This window comes from Diabrotica undecimpunctata, chromosome 1 (assembly GCF_040954645.1).
Source record: "Diabrotica undecimpunctata isolate CICGRU chromosome 1, icDiaUnde3, whole genome shotgun sequence".
NCBI lineage: Eukaryota > Metazoa > Arthropoda > Insecta > Coleoptera > Chrysomelidae > Diabrotica > Diabrotica undecimpunctata.
In genome coordinates, this window is record NC_092803.1 from 155,044,152 (window position 1) to 155,072,120 (window position 27,969).

Below are 27,969 nucleotides of genomic sequence, written 5' to 3' on the forward strand. Positions count from 1 at the left end.
TTTCACCTTACATGTCCTATTTCAGAGATGCCGCGATGTCAGTTGTGATATCTATATGATGTCTATATTTGTTTTATTGAATACGCCAAGGCATTTTACCGTTGTCAGCACCAGAAGATGTTCGCCGCCCTACAAAAAGTAGGATTGAATGAGAAGAACATTCGGATCATCATAAATTTATACTGGAACCAGCGTGCTCAAGTCAAGGTCGAAGACTAGCTGATCGACCAAGTGAAGATCATGCGAGGAGTAAGGCAAGGTTTTGTGCTCTCGACGACTCTTTTCAATATATACTCTGAGGAAATTTTTACTGAAGCCCTCACAAACCTAGAGATAGGAATCCGAGTGAACAGTAATAAATCAATAATATCCGCTACGCCGATGACACTGTGTTACTAGCAACCAGCCCAACTAATCTACAAGCCTTACTAGACCGAGTAAGAACTGTGAGCCTAACATACGGACTAGACCTTAATATTAAGAAAACTAAATTCATGGTTGTCAGCCGTGCAAATTTAGATCCCGGGGCACTAACGGCAGGTATCAAAGAGATCCAGAGAGTCGACAGATTCACTTATCTCAAAAATACCCTCAACTCACAAAGGGACTACTCTAAAGAGATTAGATCCAGAATTGAAATGGCACGGTCTACACGGTCAAGTTGAGATCCTTGCTGTGCTGCAGTAATCTCAGTTTGGGAACCAAGATGCGGATAGTGAGGTGCTACATTCTTCCAGTGTTACTATATGAAGTTGAATCTGGACACTGACGCAAGCCACAGAAAAGCGGATTGAAGCCTTCGAGATGTGGATCTACAGGAGGATACTAAAAATATCGTGTGTGGACCATGTTACTAACGTTGAGGTCCTACAGCCCATGACAAAGGAAAAAGAAGTGCTTAATTGAGTGAAACAACCTAAGCTTGAAAAATATCGAATTCATTCATCAACTCGTTATGCAGGGTAAAGTATTTGGCAGGAGCGGACCGGGTATCTCGTATCTCGTGGTTGAAAAACCTCCGACAATGGTTTGGGATAATTTTCGCGGAGCTGTTCCGCAGAGCACTCAACAAAACCATGATAGCCTTGATGATCGCCAACATCCGAACCGAATAAGGCACCGAAGAAGAAGAAGAAGGAAGTGAAGAAAATTTCGAATATAAAATAAAATACAGATTGTTCTATTTAAAAAAAACATGAGTTTGGTCCGCCACTATGTTATCGAACATCCTGTAACTAACTAATTTTTTAATATGAAAATTAAAGTTGTCTACATTTTTTTATTAACTTTTACTTATATCTATTATTATAGCGGATCTACTGAGCTTTACCACACTAATTAATCACCCTGTATAAAATAAACGTCAAGTTTCTTATGTCAGGGATAAAGTCACATTTTATTTTTATTATCGGACGGACGTATCTGATTTTTTCGTGTCGGCGGAAACACAAAACACAAAAACAAAACGCAAAATAATCAATTTAACGCTCATTGAAATCTCACAGCGAATAATAATACCGATTAAAATGAAAATACCATTGTTAATCCGCAAATTGATACTTCACATATAACTTTAATCCTTCTGTCATTTTGTGCTGTTAATTAAAAAACATTCAAATGCTACTGACGATTGAGGTTATGTATTGTTGTTATTAATCAAGGTTAAATATTTACAAGCAATATCCAAAATTTAATTATTAAAGATTTGAGAAGTATGTAAAATTTTTTCACAATAAATTTGCCACAGATATTACAATATTATAGGCAATTTTCAAAACTAAATATATATTTTCATTAAAATAATCAGTGTAAATTATAATAAAATTGAAGTACCAATCTCTAAACTAAAAAAATATTTTTCTAAATTTCACAAAAACTGATAAAGAATCGAACCATGTGATTTTCAACACTCTTCTGCATCTCTTCATCTTAACAACTTCCAATATTTTAAGTGATGTTTCGGTTGTATCGAAGATTCTAGTCCATAAAGTAAGTAGTCTGTGGACTAAAAGCACTACCAGTTCACAGACCCTATTGTGTCTGGGTGTCGATACAATTTTCAAGTTGTTTATAAAAGTGTACGTGGGGGGAATATCCTTTATTAGATGTGGACAGACCATATCCCATATATTATAAATAGTGTTGGACAAAGAGGAAAAGTGTGTAATTTTATCGTAATTGGTATAAAATGTAGTATCGAAACTAAACACCTCTATTTTATTGCGTTTTCAATTTTAGCAAACTAAATAATGGATATATAAGATAAAATAATATACAATATAATGAAAAGTAAATATTTATTGAAAAAGAAAAAGTATCGAAAAACAAGTTACATGTTCAATGTACTTTTTGGAAACATTGTAGACAATACGGTTTGGTATATTTTACAGATGTTGCATATTTGTGAAACTCGTTTAGCTTCATTAGTGGCAGCTACTGATGTTTCCCTTTTTTGATGAAATTCATTATAGCATCCGGCACACCTACGTCTAGTAATTTTTCCATCTTTTCTATCCACCGGTTTAAGAAAATGCTGTACTTGTGACATGGACGGCGTAGGTATGACAGGTGTCTGGACAACGTTTATACCCAAAAGATTTTTCACAATACTCATTTGGGCCTGCAATATTGTACAATTATTTTGCTGGTTTAATTTATTGAACAAATAAACTGTATTTATGATACCCACGCCAAACAGAACATCAACTGAAACTTTTTTGTACCAGCGAATTGGTGAATAGTACCTAGCCAATTTGTCAGAAAGATCGATACCTTTTTTTCGATTATTGTATTACAATATCATATTAGGCTTTGAACGCGGATTTCGACCTGAACTCATCGTTTATTCATCTGCGTGACAAGTAGATATCATAAAGACGTCCCTCTTGTCCTTCCATTTAAGGATCGTCACCTTATTTCTTGTGCCGCAATTTGCTCTCCTCGCTTCAGTTTCTTGTTTTTGGCCAATAAAGGTTTTTTACGATTTTTCTCAATGTCCCACAAAGATCAGTTTTGCATTGAAGCAAGTATTCAGCTAATGAAATACTGGTATACCAATTATCTGCAACAATAATTTTCCCCTGGTCTAAAAGTTCTTCACAAAACTCGACAATTACGCTTCCAGGTTTATCAATATTTAAGATTTGAGGATCTTGGTCAGAATAAACTTTATATTTTCAAACATATCCATTATCAGTTGTGGCTTTGTAAATATTTAATCCATACTTGTAAGTTTTGTTTGGATTATACTGACGAATCAGCAGGCGCCCCTGAAAGGGAACCATGGATTCACAACAACGCAATCTTTTGGCGAAAGAAACTTTCTGCAGTTTCTCATTACACTGGTTGGATTTTGTACAAGCGATTATTGGTAGCATTCTAATGTAGGGAATCTGATTATACCAGTCAGCAAGTAAATGGCCAAAAACTTTTCCATGTCTTCCTTATTTACCGGTTTCCAGTGATTCAACCGACCTCTAGAATTATTTGCAATAAGTTGTTCAGCGTATAGGTTGGTTTGTTCTATCACCAACTCAAAGAAATCATCATCAACTAAAAGGCGAAATATTGCAAACACATCTGCATTTTCTGGAATGTTTTCAGTATACATATAATTTTCTGAGTTACTAAAAATTTGACTATGTAACTGCTGAATGTCGTAATTCCATCCATTTTTCTCATTATGTTCTTTCATTTGACGCTCTCTAGTTGGTAATATGCCAGTTCTTAGAGCTGTATTTACTTCAATATCTCTGTTGTCATCAGAATCGGAATCATCCATACGTTGTTCAATCGCATGCTGAACGTTCATGTTTTCATTCATTACCTGATTATCTCGTAGACTTGAACGGTCAGGTGACAAATCTTCATGAATAAAATCGGGATCTGCTACACTGTCATCATCGTCAAAATCACTACCGTCGTCGGTTACATTTTCTTTATTCGACGAATTTGACTGACTATATTATTCGTTATCACTCTCTTCTAGTACTCTCCGCAACTCTTCTTCCATATTGCCTTGTCTCTTACTCATACTGCTGCAACAATTTCAATTTACAAAAGTACAAAAAATACAAATACGTCTGTTTTGTTTTGATTTTCGACTAATGCCAAAACTTCATTTGTCAATCTAGTAGCTAATTTCACGCATTTTGTTGTCTTAGAACATTAAGAAGAACTGTTTATCGTAACTGATGAGTTGTTTCTGTCATTTCATATTTGATACAGGGAAAAAATGGATAAAATGAGAAAAGTACGCACATACCACATATGGTCTGTGGACTCACGAGTATGTATGTGGTATGCTTTAAAACAAATATCTGTATTTATAGCTTTTATTTATAGCCAGAAGATTTTAATTTTTACAAAAACATAACTGGACTTATGAGCAATTTCCACTCTAAAACCTGGACAATGGACCTGTTAATATTCGTTATCAATTCTAATATAATTGCACCATAGAAAATTACCTTTAGATATTTAAACCAGGTTATTTCTTTATGTCAGCTGACAGTTTTCACCATCAGGTGGAACAGTGTTTGCAGCGAATGTAAAAGGTGTATGACTTTGCTGGTTTTGTGTCTTGCATTTATTCAGCTAATTCTGTAAAGGTTGAGATCAAAGAAATGAAGCTGGAGGATTTTTTTTCTTTGGCCTGACAACTCATCAGTTAACAATATAAACCATACAACATCTCAACCCTAGTTGAAAGACATAGTTGCAGTGGTTGCTAAGCGAGGTATCTTTAATTTATTTTATAAAACAAGTTTGTTTCCAATGAAATGAAAGAATTATTTTTTTTTAATTAAAAGTAACTAAGTCTGGCTTCAAAGAACCTGTCAGCATTTCAAAACCAAGAGAAGTTACAGAAGAAAGAAAGCTAGCGATTTTGCAAAATTTGGTTATATTAATACCTGAAAATCGAAGAAAATTTTGGCAGATCCTTCCCGACAATGATGCAGCAGCCGATTTAAGATCCGAATTTGATGATTTTAATAAGTGAATTTTGTGTTTTTTAATAATTAATAATCCGTTTTGACTAGTTATTTGTTTTTTAACAAAATGTAGAATTAAGCTTAATAATTGTATAATCTTAAATAATAAAGTTAATAAAACGAAATGATTTTTGTCGTTACCGTGCTTTCCGTTATAGAAATATCACACTAATAAGCAGTAACCTCAAACTAATTGGAGTTGCTGCTTTTTTATGTAAATCATTCTTACCAGTTTTAATAATATACCTTGCTTAAAAACGGTATCCGCCATTTTCATTAACATTTTTAAAAGTATTTTATAAAAAATAAACTTATTCAATGATATGCAAAAGAACTACAACACAGTTAAACAATTCCGGAATCCATTAATATTTTCATAGTGACTCAGCACTGTTTATTAAACTTTGTATTATCTCGAAACTTACATTTTTGTAAGGATACTGCCTTCTTGCTTATGACGGCAGTACTGTACGAAGTTTATTTTCATAAGGTGAAAATATAAAATATAAAAATATAATGCCGACTGTTTAAAAGTATAAATAATTTCATATTATTTACACATTTCTTTTTTTTTCAGTTTCTTACGTTTATCAACAAGCTCACAGTCATTGGATACGCAATCTCTTTGGCAGCTCTAATTATTTCCTTATTTATATTTCTGACGTTCAGGTAAGAATCATTTATCTATAAGTAAAAACTTCTGGTATATAATGGCATATTTTATTTAAATTATATTTAAAATTTATTCAAAAGGATTACAATTTTTCAAAACGTTTTCGGTCCAGTCGGACCATCATTAGTTAAACGAATAAAAGTAGCTAAAACTAGCTACAAAAATAAGTGTAGAAACCTTTGATTTACATGACAATCATGGTTAATTGTAATAATATCACAACACAAGGTTAATGTTATAGGATTTCACATAAAGAAACAAACTCTTCCCTGTAGTGTTGCCCAAAATTGGTCAACAGGAGGTCTTGTTCTTGTTCTTGCGTTTCCGCAAGACCAAGACCAAGACCAAGACCGCCTAATTTTAGCAAGACCAAGACCAAGACTGACCGTGCAAGATTTAAGCAAGAACAAGACTAAGCCTGCGAGACTCTTGCGTCTTGCAGTTAGGACTGAGTGTCGTTTTGCGAGTATAGTAGTTCGGGTATGTGCTTAAAGACTCTATAAGACGTACAAAAATATGTAATAAAAATTAGAAAAACTGGAAAAACTGTGCGTATTACGAACAAGACCATAAGCATACATACCGAATCAAAATATTAATTAAAAAAACACATTTGACACGTGCTCAGAGGTCATAATTACAATGTAAAAATAAAATATTTTATACATTCTTTTCCAGCAGACGACTTTTTCGCTCTGAAATTAATTGTCCAGATTTTTAGAATAGCTGCCCTCTAATCATAAAATAATCTTCTTGCATTGCGACGCCGACAGTAATATTGTATCGAATTTTTTTAAAAATATGGCACCTTAGCTAATAAAAAATATAGCACTTATTGTTACGGACACCCACTTAATAATTCAATTTTTTCCCATTATAATTTAGTTAGAAGGAATCTAAATAAACAAATATTATCGGCCTAACATTGTTTCTGCTGAGTGTGCGATGAGATCATTCGGTTAAACAAAATTTGCTGAAAGAGCGCGGCTAATATTCAAAAGTATCGAGACAAATTAATAACACATAATGTCGCCTACCGTGTAAACCAAATACCGAAATAATTAGAATAACGAAGTAACGATATATAATTCTTGGTTTGTTTTAGGATATGGGATAGTAACGGAGATAAAGTAACTATTATAGTAGTAGTTACTTTTTCGACATCACTAAACTTCATTCCCAATTGAGCTTTCCTTTGAGTCTAATGTAATAAGAATTGTTTTTCATCTAATCCTTGTTGTTTCCAGAGTGACAAGTTTACAATTTGACATGAGGGACAAAGATTCAAATAGTTCTAGTCGGAGTAGTGAGCGTTGGAATTATAGATCTGAGAAACATAAAAGCAAATTTGATGAGTTTTTCGAAATAATTCATGCATCCCAAATTGCTTTGTGTAAATTGTGCCTACATAGAAAGGTTGAAATGAAAATGAAAAACAGGAACACGTCAGGTTTAAGGAAGCATCTAATATCTTTTCACAAAAAGGAATTACAAATATTTTTTCCTGAAATACCAAAATTCGGTGGAGATACCACAAGCTTTTTAATAACCGCTGTAAAGTGGACATGTAAAAAAATATACTTATTACCTTATTACCAATTATATATATATATATATATATATATATATATATATATATATATATATATATATATATATATATATATATATATTATAAGTGATTATTTCGACCAAAAAATAATTTATAAATACGTTCAAATTATCGGGTAAAGTGGTCTGTAATAAAAATCTTTCTTTTTTCTAAATTACTCAATATTTCGCCATTTATTTAAAAGCTTCCTCAGGAGTAAACTAAAACAATTTGAACATTACAAAAAATGGCGTACAAATACATTTTAAAACACTCACAGAATTTAAAAGATTTCGCAAATAAAAACTGACATTGAAGTATTTGAAATATTGAATGTCAAGATTAAATTGTCTTAAGCACGTTCGTTACAGCTATACGATAAAAAATTAAAATTATTTCAAATGTAAAAATAAAAATAACAATAAAAGAAAAGTTAGAAGAATAATATTTATTTGATGAATTATTAAGGTTAGTTGATATTAAGATGAATGTGGGCTATTTTTAATATTTATAAATTTTGTTCAATATGTTACAATATATGTTACTTAACTGTCCAGTGTCCGTTTTATAATTTAAAGTGTTTTTATTTTTGTTAATGTAATACATTTCAAGAAATAATCTACTTTTGTAGTTATCAGTATATATTATCTTGGTACCAAAAGCCGACAGCATCAGGCAGGTATATAAATTACTATTCAAACCATACCACCCGTCAAAAATATAATACCGTACTAGGTATGAAAAACAGGATAATGTCCATTGCTGATGACAACTTTTTACAAAAAAATCTGAGCATAATATACAAAATTTTTCGTAACAACGGATATCCTAAACAAATTTTAAAAAAACTGATTTACAGCACTAATTTCTATGACGGTCCCGTCCATGATTCTAATGACAAATCAATCAAATATAAAAAACTTCCCTTTATTAATGGTCTAACTCATTCTGTCATATCCATATTCAAAAATGTTACTAATATTAGTATAGCTAAATATAATACCATGAACAGCAAACAACTATTTTCAAAAATCAAAGACCCAGTACCAACCTTATATAAAAGTAATGTCGTTTATGAAATACCGTGTTTAGGATGTCAAAATAGCTATATTGGTCAAACATCACAATGGCTAAAACAACGCATCACACAACATAAAAGTGATTGCCGCTTGAGAAAAAATACTTGCGCAGTGGTTGAGCACTATGAAAACACTGGTCATATGCTAGACTATAACAAAGCTCACATTTTGGCACAGACTGATAACTACAAAAGTAGATTATTTCTTGAAATGTATTACATTAACAAAAATAAAAACACTTTAAATTATAAAACGGACACTGGACAGTTAAGTAACATATATTGTAACATATTGAACACAATTTATAAATATTAAAAATAGCCCACATTCATCTTAATAACAACTAACCTTAATAATTCATCAAATAAATATTAATCTTCTAACTTTTCTTTTATTGTTATTTTTATTTTTACATTTGAAATAATTTTAATTTTTTATCGTATAGCTGTAACGAACGTGCTTAAGACAATTTAATCTTGACATTCAATATTTCAAATACTTCAATGTCAGTTTTTATTTGCGAAATCTTTTAAATTCTGTGAGTGTTTTAAAATGTATTTGTACTCCATTTTTTGAAATGTTCAAATTGTTTTTAGTTTACTCCTGAGGAAGCTTTTAAATAAATGGCGAAATATTGAGTAATTTAGAAAAAAGAAAGATTTTTATTACAGACCACTTTACCCGATAATTTGAACGTATTTATATATATATATATATATATATATATATATATATATATATATATATATATATATATATATATATATATATTTATATATATATATATATATATATATATATATATATTTATATATATATATATATATATATATATATATATATATATATATATATATATATATATATATATATGGTATTAATGTTGGTATTATTAAGGTAATAAGAAATGAAAGAATGTTATCACAAGCCCTCTTATACACTTAATAAATCGATGCTTTAAAGAGAATACATTTCCCTCAGTTGTAAAAAGTACTATTAGAACACCCATTCTTAAAAAAGGGGAAATTACCGTCCCTGAGACGACTTAGAGAGGGATCTTAAAACCATGAACATCAGACAGTGGCGAAGGAAAGTATCCGACAGGGCAGAATGGAAGAACATTGTTAAGCGGGCCAAGACTCACAAATGGTTGTAGCGCCATTGGAAGAAGAAGAAGAAGAACGTCCCCGAGAAGCCTAATAAAAAGCATATAATAGAAAAAAAAACTAAAAACAAATTTCCAAAAAAAAGAATATCATAGATTAGAGATCAATACTAGTATTAGATTTAGCATAAGATTGTATACGAAATAATGAATAATGAATATGTGACTAAAAATTGTGAGAATGGCGAATACATTCAGTGTCCGCAGTCATATAAACCCAAACAAACAATAACAGGTATAGGCCTATCGCATTGCTTCCAGTCGTCTCTAAAATAGTAGAAAAGGCCATGGCTTTGCGAATCACAAGTTTTTTCGAATGTAACAATTATTTCTTAGGAGTTCTTGGACCCATACTATTTCAAATATATAATAATGACCTTACAAGTATTAAATCAAACGCTACATAAACACTCTTTACCGATACCACCACGGTCTCCCTCGCACTTTACACACTTAAGGAGTCCCTTATGGGTTCCAGTTTTGCACTGTTAGACACCAAAGAGTACACCTGGACCCCAAGCTTCAATGGGATAAAAATGTTGAGTATCTGAGTAAAAACCTATCAAAGAACTTATATGTGCTCAGAAATTTAGCATCGGGCGTTTCACACAGCTCTTACGAAGAGCTTATGTCATTTTTCACTCGCATCAATATGACATATGCATCTTGGTCTGGGGCATTCGGCAGGAACACCGATAGTCTTTGGTTTGCAACGTAAGGCTATAAGAGTTCTTGTAGGCCTTGGGTATGTCTCATGGTACAATGAATACACAAGGTATGATATTGCGCATGACATTTGACAGCTGGTCCAGGAGTGTGACGTAGTTAAGATCGCCTGAACCACCTCGAACCCATTATTACAGCTTAACGTACACATTAATTTTGAAATTATGGTTAAAAAGTGATCTAATTTTTTTTTTAATGTTTTGTTTTGGTTATAATTGAATAAAAAATATATTTTCAGTAGCGTAAAACCTTTACTTCTCCTAGAGATTCAGGCGAAATATTTATTTTTGTTTTCATACATATACTAATAATATAAGTACTCTTTTTGTATGCAAATCCCTTGAAATTTAAAAATTTTCTGCAGAGGAAATACTGTGAATAGGTAAATAGTAGTAGATTTGCTTATTCTGATTCACTGTCACTCACTTCCAAGCAGTTTTACTGAAATAAAAACAAAATAGAGTACAATAGAGAAAAATCTGTTTTACAATTCAATATGGTATTTTAGATGAGTTATAATGAAATTTAGTAAAATAAAAAATATACACATTACTATAACCTACCGATTATTATATGCAAAATTTACTTATCAAACAATATAATAATATGAAAATAAGACACAAATTAGTTCAAACGCAAAACACAATAAATATCGACTTCAGACGACTTTACACCGGCAAGACAGAAAGCTTGTATAAAAACAAAAGTTCAACAATATTATCGGTTATTAATGGTGACTATTGCAAATTGCAAGTTATGAGATAATAAATTTATTTTAAAGTATCTCAATACTGACTGAGTCATCTATTTTATAATAGAAAAATAATTTAGATATATGCTTATATATGTGTCTTTATACAAATGGTGTTTAGTTACTACCTATTTATTTATACTGTATAGTATTTTTTTGTAAAACTGAAAGTTTTTATTTGCCATTGTATATCTGGTTTTGTACCTTTTTCAAAGTACGCTGTGCAATTGCTTGTTGCAATAGTGACAATGAAGATAAAATCTTTAAGTTTCATACATTTCCTAAAGATAGCGTGACCAGAAAACTGTGGATTATATCTTGTTGTAGATAGGATAATTTTAATTGTAATACTGCAAGAATTTGTTATACACATTTTAAAACTGAAGGTTACCAAAGAAATCTACAACAGGAACTTTTAAATTACGTTTCTAAAAAGGGTCTAAAACTCAAACCTGAGGCAATACCTAGTCTTTATTTGTCTAAATCAACATCGGCTACCCTTTTAACCAACCAAAAGAAACGCGTACAAGGAGGCGAACACAGAGAGTCCAAAAAGTATGTTGAGCAGCTTCTTACTACTTCTAGGTCAACGACGTAAGTCTAAATCTTTATTTTTATTAATTATTAGTCATGAAACCTTAAATGGTTTTTTCATATCGATTTGTTAAGTAAGAAACTATCCTCAGCCTGCTATGCAATTTGCAATAAGAACTGTTTCGGAGGAAATCAATTTAACATCTTCCAAAATAACATATTTTTCTTTGTTAAATCATGTTATCATTATTAAAATATACAATGTTATCATTATTATAAACAATACCAAGATAATTTTATGTGTAAATATTACAAAAATGTCATTTTAAATGTTGTGCAATATTGTGTGCCCTCACTACACTCATATTCGATGGCCAGCTAGCTCATTCGATATAAATAAAGTTGACTTTGTTATTATTTATTTTGATTTTGTGTTTAGTTCAGTAGGTATATATACGTACAAATTTTGTGTACCTCCATTACCACTTTTCTGTATCTTTTTAAACATCTGAAATATCGAACTCTGGAGTATAAGTTAATTAACCTGTACCTACGTGTAATAAAAGATAATTAAAACTTGTCTTATAAAGGATATCTATGTTTTATAAAGGATAAATATTATAATAACATAATTTTATCATCTCTTTATAATTACTATAATTAAATTAGCAAAATTATATAAAAAAACTTAAAATTAAAAGTCTTTCCTATACAACTACATTCAAATGTTGCGGGAATAAGCGATCTTGACTACGTCATGCGCGAAAGCGAACCTATTTTAGAACATTATGTATCATACCTTGTGTATTCATTGTACCATGGGTATGTCTATGAGAACCTTATGTTTGATAAAAGGAGCGGGGGGCGCTTTGGGACACATGAAGAGGTGCACGATCATAACACTAGATACATGTGTAATCTTGTGTCCAGCCTACTGGAGGCTAAAGAGGTGTTAAACTAGACCAGGGTATTGGGCAATTAAATTTTATAACAAATTGCTTGATAACTTAAAGGATCTTCTCACGACTTAATTTAAAAGTAAAATTAAGGAAATTTTAATAAAAAATGTATTTTATAGTAGTGATGAATATCTGAAATTTCAATTTTAAATTATTTTAACTCAAACTGATATGTTTTTTAATGTAGAGTTTAAGATTTTTTACTAGAACTATTATTGTTCTGCTTTTATTTTGACGTGTGTTGGGATACTGGCAAGATTACATCAATAAATGAATTTGAATTAGTGTTAATCGTATAAAGGACCCCGACACTTTTTTTATGTAAATTTTTCTTACAAATGTATCATTTATTTATTCTTTTGAAAATGGTTGAGATATGCAAATGAAATTTGGTTAGCTTTAAGAGGTAGTTATTGGACATTTTTTCCATACACCTAAGAATTTTATATTTATCATTGGCGTGGGTAACGGTCTCAATTTTTTTAAAGGACAAAATGGTACGACACGGGTATATTGCAAATAAAAAATACTTCTTAAATTCTTCGTTTAATTTTTAACAAAAAATCTTTTATCTTTTTTTTTCATATGAGGCGCCAGAAAGAAAACATCCTAATGCGTACTTTTCACTCTTTAATACATTCTCAAGAACTACGTAATACAATAACAAAACCACAATAATAACAGAAAGTACCACTCTTAACAACCTTCTTAGACGTTAGAGGTGGTCTAAAAACTGTAGAGATGGAGTAGTACTCCTATCTCCTAAGTTGGATCAAAAATTACAATTTGATATAATTTAATTGGAATAGGTTCAGTAGCCTAAGATATTAGCATGGACAAACAGCGTAACACGAGATTTATATATATATATATACACACACACACATATATATATATATATATATATATATATATATATATATATATATATATATATATATATAAACTAAGGTACACTCGAAGAGTGGTGGGTTTTTCGGTCAAAGTGGAGAAATAAAAGACAAAGAAGGTGGCTACTTCATCTATTTATTGAAGACGTTCGCTTTCTGCTCAGAAAGCATCATTAGTTCATCTAAAAAGAACAATATGAAACCAAACATCCATAGAGAAGTTACAATACCAACCCTTGTTCTAAATTTACAAATAAAATAAATAAATTCATTACACATTTAAAAAATATAAAGATCATAGATCAACCACTTGCAAAATTTTTACATAATTATGATGGATATGCTTCCAGATTTTATTTTCTACCTAAAATACATAAGCCCACATTGAGCATGAGGCCAATTGTTTCCTCCATTAATTCACCAAACACTAATATTGCGAAATTTTTAACTGACATCTTATCTAAATCTAATAATTATAATAACGACTTTAATATTGTTGATTCTTTTCATTTTAGTGAATTTATTAATAATTTTGAACTTCCACAAGGCTACATTTTAGTGAGTTTTGATGTGGTATCTCTTTTCACTAATTTACCTCTTTCTAGCGTTATTACCTCCTTAAGAAAGCACTGGAACTCCATCCAACCAAACTGTCCTGTATCCTGGGATGTATTTGCAGAACTTTTACAATTAATATTTGACACTAATTTTTTGGTCTTCAACGAGAAATATTACCTTCAAATTTTTGGGACACCTATGGGTTCCTCAATCTCTCCCATTCTGGTTAATTATGTACTGGATGATTTAGTATCTGACTGTTTGGGTCTTTTAGATTTCCAAATCCCTTTTATTAAACGGTATGTTGATGACTTATTACTAGCCTTACCTCCAGACAAGATTCAGGCCACCTTGTCTTTATTCAATGAGTTTGATCCTCATTTACAGTTCACTGTTGAACTTGGGGACTCTAACACAAATAGTATTCCCTTCTTAGACATGCGTGTCATTAGAATGGGAGATAACACCCTAACTACAAGTTGGTATAGGAAACCAATGGCCTCTAACAGGTTTCTCAACTACCACTCTTGTCATCCCTTTAAATATAAATTAAACCTTATTAAAGCTTTAAGCTGCAGGCTAAATAGACTGACACATCCGATTAATCGAAGGGAATCCCTTCAATTACTTAAGAATATTCTGATTGAGAATTGGTATCCATCCTCCATTATTAATAAATACCTTTTCGTTCAAAGATATGGTTCTTCTTTAAATGACATACCCAATGGTGACCAACTTAGAATAATATCAAATAATTCAATTAACAACACTGTTCTGCCTAATACTGTACTTGAGAATCCAACTACCCATTACTCATCGTTACCTTATTTTCCTCAAGTTACTGAGAAACTCGTTAAACTGTACAAACATAACAACGTAGCGGTTAAAATTGCAATTAAGAATTCTAAGACTGTCAGGAATTTGTTTTCTAAAACTAAAACACCTCTGTCCCTTCTGGAACAAGTTAATGTAATATATCATATACCTTGTGCTGAGTGTGACTCATGTTACATCGGTCAGACAGGGAGATCACTGAGAGGGCGTCTTACGACACACCGCAGTGATATTAATTTATCTAAGCATACTTGTGCTCTTGCCTAACATGCTATTAACACTAAGCATGAAGTAAACTTTAATAAAGTTAAAATTCTTGGCACTGAACGCAATCTCGTTAAAAGACAGTTTTTAGAAATGTGTTCAATATTAAAACATCCAAATACCCTTAATAAGAGAACCGACATTAGTAATTTGAGCCAAATTTATCACGCATTAATTTTGCAGAATTAGGCTTGATATGTTGTTTACTTAAATTTTGTCCCACAATGGGTTTTTTTATCACATTTTCATATAATAAATATAAATAAAAATAAAATAAAATAAATTATTCTTTCCTTATCTTAGATTTATCAACTTACATTTTATTAACTATTTGTCAATATCACTTTTACATAATTAAGTAATTGTTCCTTTTGATGAACTTGTTTGATAAAATTTTGAACTGAATTTGATTCATAGAATCTTTTTCATTACGGTCCCAAATGTTTTTGAACCTTTGGACTGTGGAAGTTGTATTAATCTTCACCTGTTGGCTGGCTAACCAGTGACTTCATAATATTATATGATATTTTGGATTAACCTCGCATGCTTTGTTCTTTGTTGACAGATCAACCACTGTAGGGTAAATGGTGATCTTAACCACCTTTTCCTTTCATTGTTTGGTTTTTTAACGACAAGTTGTCAACCAAATTTATCACATTCTTTGAATATACCGCCCTATCATATAGAAGTTGGTAGTTTGCCTTGCTGTTTTTGTCATTTTGACCTCAAGGCCATATCTATTCACGGTGTGTGCGTGGGTGTTAAACCTGTAAATTCATTTACCTGCGAGAGTCAGTAAGCTTAAGACTGGTAACTTCATTTTATCTTTATTACTATATTAATCTTAAATAACTTATAATGTTACCTAAAGTTAAAATTAAAATCTAATTGATTAAATAAATTGTTGGAAGTTCATTCTCATGATCTTTCTAGTTCTTTACACTTTAAAATAAACCTTAATGTTTTTTACTTAAGTTTTTATAATAACTTTTTTATATACATGTATGTTTATCACATGTTCTTTTGCTGTGCTAATTTTGTTAAATTGCAAACTATACCCAGTTTCAATTAATTGTGTTATACAACTTTAACTCTAAATGTCCAGTTTCGTAAGCTTTTTCATATTTTTAACATCATTGACCGCTACATGTCTTTGTAAGGTAACACACTTTTTTTTAACTTCTCTATGGATGTTTGGTTTCATATTGTTCTTTTTAGATGAACTGATGATGCTTTCTGAGCAGAAAGCGAAACATCTTCAATAAATAGATGAAGTAGCCACCTTCTTTGTCTTTTATTTCTCCACTTTGACCGAAAACCCCACCACTCTTCGAGTGTACCTTAGTTTATTTTGGATTGACGGTCGTACTCCTTTTCTCGATATATATATATATATATATATATATATATATATATATATATATATATATATATATATATATATATATATATAATATATATATATATATATATATATATATATATAAAGAGATATAAAGATATACGATACGTTTTTTATGTTCTTTGAAATTCTTTATATATGTCAATGAATAAAATAATTGACTAAGATAGATGTTACATACTTTTTTCTTCTCAAAAAGCGTTTTCATCGGGGAATTTATTTATGGTTTTATTATATAGTGATTTGCCGATCCGCTTTAATTTTTTTTTCTGATTTCAGGTATAATTTAATAATATAACATAGCCTGTATTGGTTTCGTGCATATGTACTAAAATTTTATTAGAATAAAACATTTATTAAGGGTACCTAGTGAATTGTTATATTTCTTTTTCATGATTTCTATGGTCTATCAATTGTTTTGTATCGTTGGTATTATTTTGAAAAATTATATTATTAAATAATATAACCGTTGCTGTGAGCATTTTACATGTGTAACATTTTACCTTGCCCTCGTACTAGCATCTGTTATTCACTGAGTTTTTATTTTAGAAAACATATGAAAACACAAATACACTTTAAATTTTTCAAGCGTTTACGATGATTTACAGCAAAACGAACGAGGTGTAAGTAAAGGAAGTATATACATCACCTAATTCAGTTCATAAAAACAAATTTTTCCTTTCAACTAATAACGCAAGAACTGAACTTACGCTCAAAATCTTGTTTTCCAATAAATAAACTATCGCTAATGATTTATTTTTTCCACACAACTATATATTAATTATGTTTATGCGCAAGGCCGCTCAGTTTGCAGTTTGTTTAATTTTATACTGCTGTAAATCATAAATTTGGAAAGATTATTAGAAAAGTTTAAAAAAAACCATAGTAATAGATATTACGAAAAAATAAGAAGCTATAAGTTAATTATTCTTTTTTTATCCACATTATATCGGACAATGTCTGAAAGCTTGATCAATTCGATCATGCTTTACCATGTACCTACATGATTTTTTCTGAGACATTTATGTAAAAAATACATGTGGTTCACCGGTTGACAGATGGGTCCTAAAAACAACATATTAATGGACAAACTAGAATATTTGTACAATTAACTTACGCATTATCCAAGGCCAACTTAATTTTACTATCACTGTTCACGTTTTTTTTTTTCTGACAAGAGATAAATACACACTACTGTTAACACCTTTTCGGCAACAAAATCCGACTTGTGTGTATTTTTTTAAGACTACGCCTAAATATCGCCAAAACACTGTAAAATTTTTTTCTTCATAAGGATCATCAAGTATTCTATTGCTCGATGGTAGACTTGTACTGATTCCTCTTGAAACTTTAGTTTAAGGTTACTTGTCAAGTTCGTTATAACCTGATTTGTTTTGAAGTCAAAAAATAAATCTTATTTTCGTTTCTTTAACTTGCCCCTTTAATCACACATAATTGCATATACATCTGTGATAACCAAATAAGACTGCTCAAGTGCTTTAATTGAAGACTGGAAAATGAAAAGCACATAATGGACGTAGGTACTAAATGTAGCATTCAGCAAAAGTTGGATAATCTGCAAGTTGGTCTTCTTGGTCTTCTATAAAATCTGTATGATGCAATCGCACTTGTTTCGATAAATATGTTTTTATTGAATTCCAATTCAATAATAAGCTCTCGATAGCTAGGAAAAGGTTTAACCATCGTATGGGTATGTGTCTCAATACTTGATTATACTCCTGTTGAACAAACTCAAGCACTTTTTAAGGTTAGTATTATTGGCGCTGCAACTAAAATGATTAAAAACCTTTAGTACCAAAATCTCGACACCATAACTTACAAAATACATTACCAAAAAGTAAAATAATTAGGGAGTATTTTGCTGCAATACGTAATATATGGCAGATACAATTACCTTGATTATACTAAATATTACTTGGTTTTATTTCTGGAAGTTTTTTGTGAATAGAGCTATGTTTTCCATAATTGACAGAGGCATTCGTCTTCTTCAAGTTTTATCTTCTATGGAAGGTTAGAAATCATCATGGTTATGCGGACCCTCTTGACTGTCGATCTAAATAGTTCTGCACTATTGCATTCAAACCGCTCCTCTCAAGTTCTTAAGTCACAATATTCTTTGTCTTTCTACATTTCGCTTTCCTCGAATTTTGCCTTGCATAATAAGTTGCAATGATGAAGTTGTATTTTGGCCCTCTCATTACACGTCCTTAATACTAAACTTTTATTCTTTTGATAGTCAACAATATTTCAGCTTCATTTCCTATTCTTTTAGCAAATTATGCGTTTGACATTCTTTGAATTCTATGATATTCCTAGGATTCTTCTATAACACCAAAGTTCAAAGGCGGTTAACTTATTCAGATATGTTATTTATATGTACGATATATATATCTGTATATATATATATATATATATATATATATATATATATATATATATATATATATCTATATCTATATCTATATCTCAATGTCCATGCTTCCAAGCCATAAAGAAGAGTAGTGAATACGTAACACCGAAGCTTCCTTAGGTGAAGTCCTAACCTTAGATCCAGACAACAAAGAAACTTTTTAAGTTTAACGAATGATGCACGTGCTAATTCAATGTTCCTAAGTATTTGTCTGAGTCCACACTCTCAATTACAGTATCTTTTTCTATCAATTGGATGTTTGCATCTGCTGGGTTAGTCATGATCACGCATTTAGTTTTCTTCAAATTCATCCTTAGTCCGTATTCATGGCAGCATTCATTAAGAAGTTGCATTACGTAAATCATTGTTGTTATCCGTCAATATTATTGTATCGTCTGCAAAACGCAAGTTATTCAAAACTTCGCCATTGATAGATATACCTTTTATTGAATATGAGAGAGCTTCTTTAAATACCGCTTCACTGTAGACATTGAAGAGTAGTGGTGAGAGAACGCAACCCTGGCGAACGACTCCTCTCTGTATTTTTATGTTTCGGTTGTTCTGGTTGTCAAATATCTTACCTTGGCAGTTTGATTCCAATATAGATTAGAAATTTTCATATCACGACTGTCAATATTTTTGCTTTTATAAATAAACTAATGTAAAAATAATAAAGCAACATCCCATCGTTCTCATGGGATCTCCCAACTTTAAATCTCTTGCGCAGAGCACTAATCTCATTTTGCTGAAATTTGCTGTATCCATTTCTATTCTGATTTTGATTTCCTGGAAGTAATCATTTGTGGAGTTAATCATTGTTTCAAGATATTGATTTTTGTCCACTCATTCGACAGTGGTTCCGTTTATGAGAAGATTCTCGTTATTTATTTGTATTCTTTTCCATACTCCGCTACTCTGGTTTCTGAAGTCTCTGAAGATCGTCAATATTTTCAGCTAATATGACAGCGTCCATCCGCATATCTAATGTTGTTAATGGGAACTTCATTTACCTTTATTTCAGTTGTTTTACGATCAAGATCTTTTTTTCAGAATCTCTGCTGAGTAGGTATTAAAAATAGTTGGCGACAATATGCCTCCCTGTCTTACCCCACGTCTTGATTTCTATTTTTTTTGACAGCTGTTTGTTAACACGTACTTTTGCTCGCTACTTATAGTATAAATTCGATATTATTTTCAGGTCATTCCAGTCTATCTTCTTTGATTTCAGGACAATCATTAATTGTTCATGTCGTACCTTATAGAATGCTTTATTATTGTCAATAAAACACTTACTATTTGAATTGGGAATAAGCCACAATTTAAGTTAAAAACAAGTTTATTTTTCGATTTCCAATTTGAAAACCGGTTTTAAAATACAAAAAATTAATAAATTAAACAAATTTTGTTTTTTGTTACTTGGTGAAAAATTGGTAAAATAATTTTACCAATAATCTGACTCATTCATATTGACAATTTAGATATATATTATTTATATTTTAAAGTAGACGACTGTAAAATATTATTGCCAATATTGTTGAATTGCGTTCCTGGGACGACTTAACTTGTAAGATAGTTAATTCGATTCCATGAAATCAATACTCTTCAGAAAAATTATAGATTGTGATTCGTCTTTAAAAAGACAACCACATGCAATGATGACAATAAAATTCTTCTGTTAGTGATTCCATAGTAAATCATAAGGAAAAAAACCTCATAATATTATTCCGAAATGATAAGTATTTGGTCTTACATTTAGTTTAACAAATAAATAAATTTATCTAAAACTACACCTAACAAGGAATAAGAAATAACAAAAAATTAGCTTTATAAAATACCTTGTGACTGCGATCATTTTTGATTTGGGTGCAATATCAAGATCATTAAATGTTAGAAAAAGTGAACATCAATCTTATATTCAAAATAGAGAATCTGATAAATAATCTGATAGGTAAAAAGAAAAAAATAATAGAAAGAGCTCTAATTATGCTAAATGAGACTAATCCCGTCACAAATTTCTCGGCAGATTGCAGTAGAATCTGGTTACCCATATTAAAATAGAAAATAAATAAAAAGAAAATAACACTATTAGTAAGTGAATAGCATATCGAGGATACATAATTTATGTTTTTGAATGACATACATATAAAATCAGAGTTTGGGGTTTATTGAGTGTAAATTAATGAAAGACCAAATACCGACCATGTCGGGATAGTATTATGATCTTCATCCGAAGCTTGAAACCCGAATTGTGTATCATTAATGTCTATGTCCAGTTTCTTACGTATTTGGTTATATGTGACTTTTGGTAGCAATTTTAGCACATGGGACAGCAATTTAATGGTAAGATAATCGCCGCATTCTCTTGCGTTTTTCTTTGATTCTACCTATTTTGATTCAAAAGTATCGTCACTATTGTGATATTGGGGACACAAAATCAATTACTTGATTACCAGTTCTTGCATATTTGTAATGTTTAGCGAAAATAGACTACATCTGACCTGCATGGATAATCTACAAGACATCTATAAGACCTATCGTATAACGCAAAAATTAGTCCGGAAACATCAAAAACCAAAAGCTGATAATCTTCAACAGGGTAAAAAGCGGAAGCATAAAGCGTATATGCAAGATAGTAGACACCACTAACTGATTATCAAAAATAAAAAAAGAGTTCTTATAATAAATATCATACAAGATTGAAAGTCAATGTAAAAAAACAACAAAAAATCCTTTTTCTTTATTTGATTAAAAGCATAATGTAGCATAAAAAGGCATAATAATATTAACTAAAAAAAATTGCGGACTAATTTGCATTCCTTTCGACTCAATAAATTTATACAATTTATTTACTAAAAATAAAGCTTTTCTAATTTACTAAATTTACTAAAACTAAAAGCTTTCAGAATAGTTATTTCAAAACATAGCAGTGCATTACCCATAAATGTTAATATTATGACTTGTTCTAGAAAATATTATAGTATATTTTTTAAATTATTGTGGTATAATATTAAACCAAAATTACATTTATTTCTGTTCACTTGATGAAATTGAATACACATAAAAATCTAATTTCCAAATGAAAGTTATCGAATTCAGCGTTTTCTATTTCACTGAATAATGTGAATACGTATGAGAATTGAAGGTCACTTTAATATTTTACCTTTATTTTTTGGTTTGTAATATTCAAATGTACTATTCCGTTATGATAAATTGGTGGAAAAAATAAATCGATTTTTCCTTCATTAGTTATGCGGCTCAGATATTCGTAGGTCGTAATTTTGTCCTTAGAGTATCTTCTAAGTTTTTCATTTACAAGCAGGATTTTACTTTGATTTCTGTACTTATTTATTTATTTACTTCAAGGCTCCTTAAAGGTTTAAAATTATAAACAAAATTTTTATTATCTCTTTTCATTTTTTTATATTTTGTTGTTCTATCCATCGTTTTTATATTTTCTAAATACCCTTTAACCTTATTACGCAATCTGTAATGCCATATCTTTGGTGTTCTCTTCCGATTGCTGACTGATTTGCGTCACTAGAATAAATTAGGCATTTTTCTATTTTCAATTCTTATAAGGTTATTATGCTTATGTCGTCAGACGTTTATTAACTCGTTTCCGGGATTAAAATTTACAATTTGGTTATTCTATGGAATAAACCAATAAATCTCCCATTTGGAATTCTCTTGTTTTTTGTGTGGCTAATCTTGATTTACCGGCCTCTCTCCTCCAATAACTAATTTCTGTTTTTTCCTTTATGTCTTTCTCCTTTAGTGGCAATATTTCGCTTCCATATATAACAGTGCTTTTGACAATACTATTCTAGATTCTCTGTTTATCTTTCATCGAAATAGTTTTATCCCACAGTATGCTGTTCAATTGCCGAGCCAAATGACTTGTCTTTACTGGTTACTTCTGTGTTTAATCTCTTCATCCAAATTGTCGTCATTGGTTATGTATACCTATTGTATGCCAAGATATTTATGCATTTTACAGTGATTTATTTGTTGGTGTTGCTCTTCTAAAATTAGATTTTATTGTTGTCCTCCTATACGCATATATTCTATTTTTTTGACATTACATCTAAAACCCATTTCTGATATTTCTAAATAAGTTTGCGTGTCATATATTCCAAATCTTCTTAGTCCTGAGCCAAGACTACGTCATCGTCTGCAACGTATAGTGTGTACAATGTGGTGTCGATTAGAGTGGATTCCCATACCACAACATTTTCTTCTTGCCTTTCTTTATTTTTGTTTGTTTTTGAAGTTATACTTCTATACGCCCGTTCGGCGTTGGAAATTTGTACGGGAGTGAATTGGCAAAACTATTAAATTTGTAAGATATAGGTAAGAGAGAGACAGCAGATATATGCTGCAGATATATATCCAATGATATTGATTAGCCACCTTATTACTTAAGGTTTCTGGTCGAATGAGTTGAGGCGCGGTATTTAGAAACAGAAGTCGCCAGTTCGATCCCAATAAGGGAATATATTTTTTTAATTATTATGTTCTGATTTTTGTGTTTTTTTGTTTTAAAAATCAAAAAATTGAGAAATCATAATATATTTTTTAATATTGTTTCTCTAATTTTATACATTATTTAATTTTCCAAATTATTTTATTTATCATTAAATATTTAGTACATATAGTAGTCATGGGCGTAGAAATAAAAGGGACAAATATAATGATTGTTATTTTAAATTTCTTTTTTGTATATGTTTATATGCATGACATAAATTTCAAAAAAGGTCGATTTTATTTTTAAATTATGATTTTTGGCATATATAAGATACTAGTGCCGTTATCTATCTGGGTAGAAAGAGTTATTCTTTCACCGAGAGTTAATTTAATAAGATTTTCACAATTTAGTGGGGATTTTGAAACGGTGCCACAAAGAATAAAAAAATCCAGGGACCTAATGATTTATACAAGTGCTATGGTCCTATTTAAAAGTATCTTACAAAATGGCGCCAAGACGCCATTATTAAACTGAGGCTTAGTTCAGTTACCGAAAAATTTAGTAATTCAATTTTTAAGGTTCAGAAAAGAGTTGTTTGGGTGGGACTTATTTCGTTTTTGAAGTTATACTTCTATACGCGCGTTCGACGTTAGAAATTTGTATGGGAGCGAATCGGCAAAATCATTATATATGTAAGATATAGGTAAGAGAGAGACAGAATATATATTTTCCCTCTCTCTTTCTCTCTTGAGAATAAAAATGTTCTGTTTTTAAATATATTTAATATTTATTAATATTATTATTATTATTTTATTAATATTATTATCATGGTAAATTAAACATATGCGTAAGTAAGTAATGCATATTGTTATTTTTAAATACTTGTTGCATTTTAATTTGTATTATATTATTATATTGAATGATGTTACAGTGTATTGTATTATATTTTTATATTAATAACAAAATAAACAATGAATTGTACTGCAGAGTATGTGTAAAAAATTTTTTTACATTTAACTCCTTTCATACATATATGAAAATAAAAATATACCTTTTTATTAAAATATTGATTCAATCCTTCATTTACTATACTCCTATTACAGGTCAAATGTTGTTTATATACAGCAAACGATGCACCGTATATACTATACCTATATACCTAATTATGTTTCTCTTTCTGCTCTCTCTTATCTATATCATTACATATGTAATGATTGTGCAGATTGACTCCCATATAAATTTGTAACGGCGAACGCATGCATAGAAGTATAACTTCTACCGGCAGTCCCACTGGACTGCCACACCCGTTTTTTATAGAGTTCTTGCATTAACTTGATAAAAGTTACGATTATGTTTGTTTATTCTAAAGCTTTCCATAGTTTTTGTTAAGGCAAACTGTCGTATTCTTTTTGAAGATTTACGAATAAATGGTATATTGCGTGGTTTCGTATCGTTATTGTTTCTATAAGTTGTGGAATCGAAAAGAGATGGTCAATAGTGGATCTACCTGCTCTGAGGCCAGCCTGTTCTTCGACCTCCATATCACTGTATTCTGCCCTCTATTTTTTTTATTATTTGTCCGTAAACTCTCGAGATCGTACCTAACACTGGTATTCCTCGGTAGTTGTCATATCTGTCTTTAGCTCCCTTTATGGATCAAAAGTGATTTATTCATACATATGCGGAAACTACTGTCCTTTCCACAATTTAACATCTGTATCTTGAAACAATAAATTGTTATGTTTGGTTGCTTGTTTTCTTCGTATGTTAAACGTGGGCTTTGAAACAACAAAATACACACATTGCAGATGTGGCTTTAAAGTCCATGACAAATGAAAAATTCTGGTTAATAACAAACCAACGGAAACAACCTCAAACATATAACCATCGTCAACTACAACAATTTCTAGCAACTCTTTGTTAGAAATTTCTTTATATGGTGGCAGCGATTGGCAGCGGTGGCAGCGATTGTCCGTAAACTCTCGAGATCGTACCTAACACTGGTATTCCTCGGTAGTTGTCATATCTGTTTTTAGCTCCCTTTATGGAGCAAAAGTGATTTATTAATACATATGCGGAAACTACTGTCCTTTCCAAAATTTAACATCTGTATCTTGAAACAATAAATTGTTATGTTTGGTTGCTTGTTTTCTTCGTATGTTAAACGTGGGCTTTGAAACAACAAAATACACACATTGCAGATGTGGCTTTAAAGTCCATGAAAAACGAAAACTTCTGGTTACTAATAAACCAACGGAAACAACCTCAAACATATAGCCATCGTCAACTATAACAATTTCTAGCAACTCGTTGTTAGAAATTTCTTTATATGGTGGCAGCGATATTAAAATTATGCCTTGACAATTGCTTAAGAGACTGTTAGTAGTTCCAAGCTGTTGTTATCAAACAAGTTTTAGAATTAATAATTTGGCTTCAATGATAAATATCTGGCCATATAGTTTCATTTATTTCCAGAATAAAACTATTTATTGGGATTTTGATTGTGGAAATAAAATTTGATAATAAATTATTTTTTTCTTATTGCATTATTTTGTTACAAAGTTGGATAATAAATCTATTCTTAGTTAATTATATGTTTAAAAAGAGGGTGCAGCTGTCGATGGTTCATCTGTTACTGGTGCATCTGTCACTGGTGCATCTGTCACTGGTGCATCTGTCACTGGTGCATCTGTCACTGGTGCATCAGTCACCGGTGCATCTGTCACTGGTGCGTCTGTCACTGGTGCATCAGTCTCTGGTGCAGCTGTAGATGGTGCATCTGTCACTGGTGCATCTGTATCTGGTGCAGCTGTCGATGGTGCATCTGTCACTGGTGCAGGTGTTGATGCTGCCTCGGTGGTACTGCTGTTGGCATTGCACCAGTCCATGAGAACCCAGAGTTTACCTGTGGGGTACCAGACAGTGTTGAATCTCATTTTAAGGAAGTCTCCAATGGTATTTCCGATAAGATCAGTATTGAGGGCTGTTTTAATACCTTCTTGAATAGCCAGAGCTGTGGCATCTCCAATGAGACCCAATCCAGTAATGGAAACCTGTGAAACAAAAAAAAATTATTCGAATGGATTAGAAATATCTGTGATCAAATATTTATTATGCCCTACTAATATCACTTAAATTTACCTAATGACAGCATAACTTATATGCATCACTTGCAAGAAAAATATTAATCGAATGGATTAGAAATATCTGTGATCAAATATTTATAATGCTCTACTAATATCACTTAAATTTATCTAATGCCAGTATAACTTATATGCATAATTTGTTAGTAGTGAATAATATTATTTCTCCAGGATAATTTACATTTATAACATTTAGTCAAAAATAATTTAGCTGTCAAATTTTTTTAAGTATAAAGCAAGTAAATAGTAACAGCATTGCTTGGAGCAACAATGAAATAAAAAGGAAAAAAGTTATAAAAGGTGAAAGGCATTCGTACGTATCTATGACTTGCATCAGTTCGATGCATTAAGTTAGCATAGGAAAAATAACTTCACCAGGTCGAGCTAGAACCGAAGAGAGACTAGGAAAGATAGACAGTTACTCAGCTTTCCAATTGACAAGAGTGGTATGCAGCAGTACATAATTTAAATGATTGAAATTATACCCCACCATGTGTGTTTGAACTAGATTCATGCTCTTTTGAGCTAAATATATATATATATATATATATATATATATATATATATATATATATATATATATAGTAAACTCTTAAATATTGGGGAAATCTGCAAGAAATACTCTAATGTGTATCAATTGTTTCGCCGAACGTTTTCGCCAAAGAGAATTAATTTGGCTTCTTCAGGGCTGAAAGAGAATAAATTATAATTAGCTACCATATATTATCTATTAAAACATTATTGATCTTACCGTAACTTAGAATTGTAGAGTTAGAATATTAAAAAACTTTGCTAGTAACATAGTGGTGTTTTTTTGTTACTATGTGCAAAAAAAGTTTTTTTATAAGAATTGAAATGTATGGTAGCTTCGAACTTGACACGTAAAGGCTTACCCAAGGTTAATCGAAAAACCCAATGCAACTACATTTAAAAGGAGGTAATTCTTTGAAATGTCGGCAATAACTAAATTTTTGATTTTTAGATAGTTATATATATATATATATATATATATATATATATATATATATATATATATATATATATAACTATAGATCTTAAGTATAATAAAAAACTTACATCTACATCTGCCACGTGCCAGCTAACTGTGAAGCTATCTACAGTGGCGTTGGGTTGGATTTTACCTGCTTGGATTACTCCAGTCCATTTTGGTTTTTCGATTACTATTCTAAAAAATCATTTTATATTAATTCGATTTTAAAATATTTGCAAATATAGCACATAAATGTGCTCGTTTTAAATATATAGAAACTTAAGAAATCCAGATAACGTTCAGTAACCTGCTATCATCGGCATCATTCATTGTTTCTACACTTTCTGTTAATAGTGATAGGTAAAGGTAAGGCATGTTAAAGTTACGATCTTTTCAAATTTAACTGAAATTTAATTATGATTTCTATATAGTTATTGCATTCTTGAAGATTGACTAAAGTAGTCAAAATAGAATATATATATATATATATATATATATATATATATATATATATATATA

General features: G+C 30.7%; 2 protein-coding genes across 3 annotated transcripts in view; one reads left to right on the plus strand and one right to left on the minus strand.

Moving 5' to 3' along the window:
* Positions 1-27,969, plus strand: part of LOC140432405 (calcitonin receptor-like) — a 465,986-nt gene that overhangs the window by 284,556 nt on the left and 153,461 nt on the right. For both annotated transcript variants that reach the window (XM_072520283.1, XM_072520282.1), the window contains exon 4: positions 5,572-5,663. In XM_072520283.1, the coding sequence (XP_072376384.1) occupies positions 5,572-5,663 (92 nt within the window). The remainder of the gene's footprint in view (positions 1-5,571; positions 5,664-27,969) is intronic.
* On the minus strand, positions 25,839-27,661 carry LOC140432407 (uncharacterized). Its single transcript, XM_072520285.1, has 2 exons — positions 27,537-27,661; positions 25,839-26,369 (listed from the first exon to the last, which is right to left on the minus strand). Exon 2 carries the CDS (start codon positions 26,250-26,252, stop codon positions 25,914-25,916), a length of 339 nt encoding a protein of 112 aa, XP_072376386.1. The 5' UTR covers positions 26,253-26,369; positions 27,537-27,661; the 3' UTR covers positions 25,839-25,913.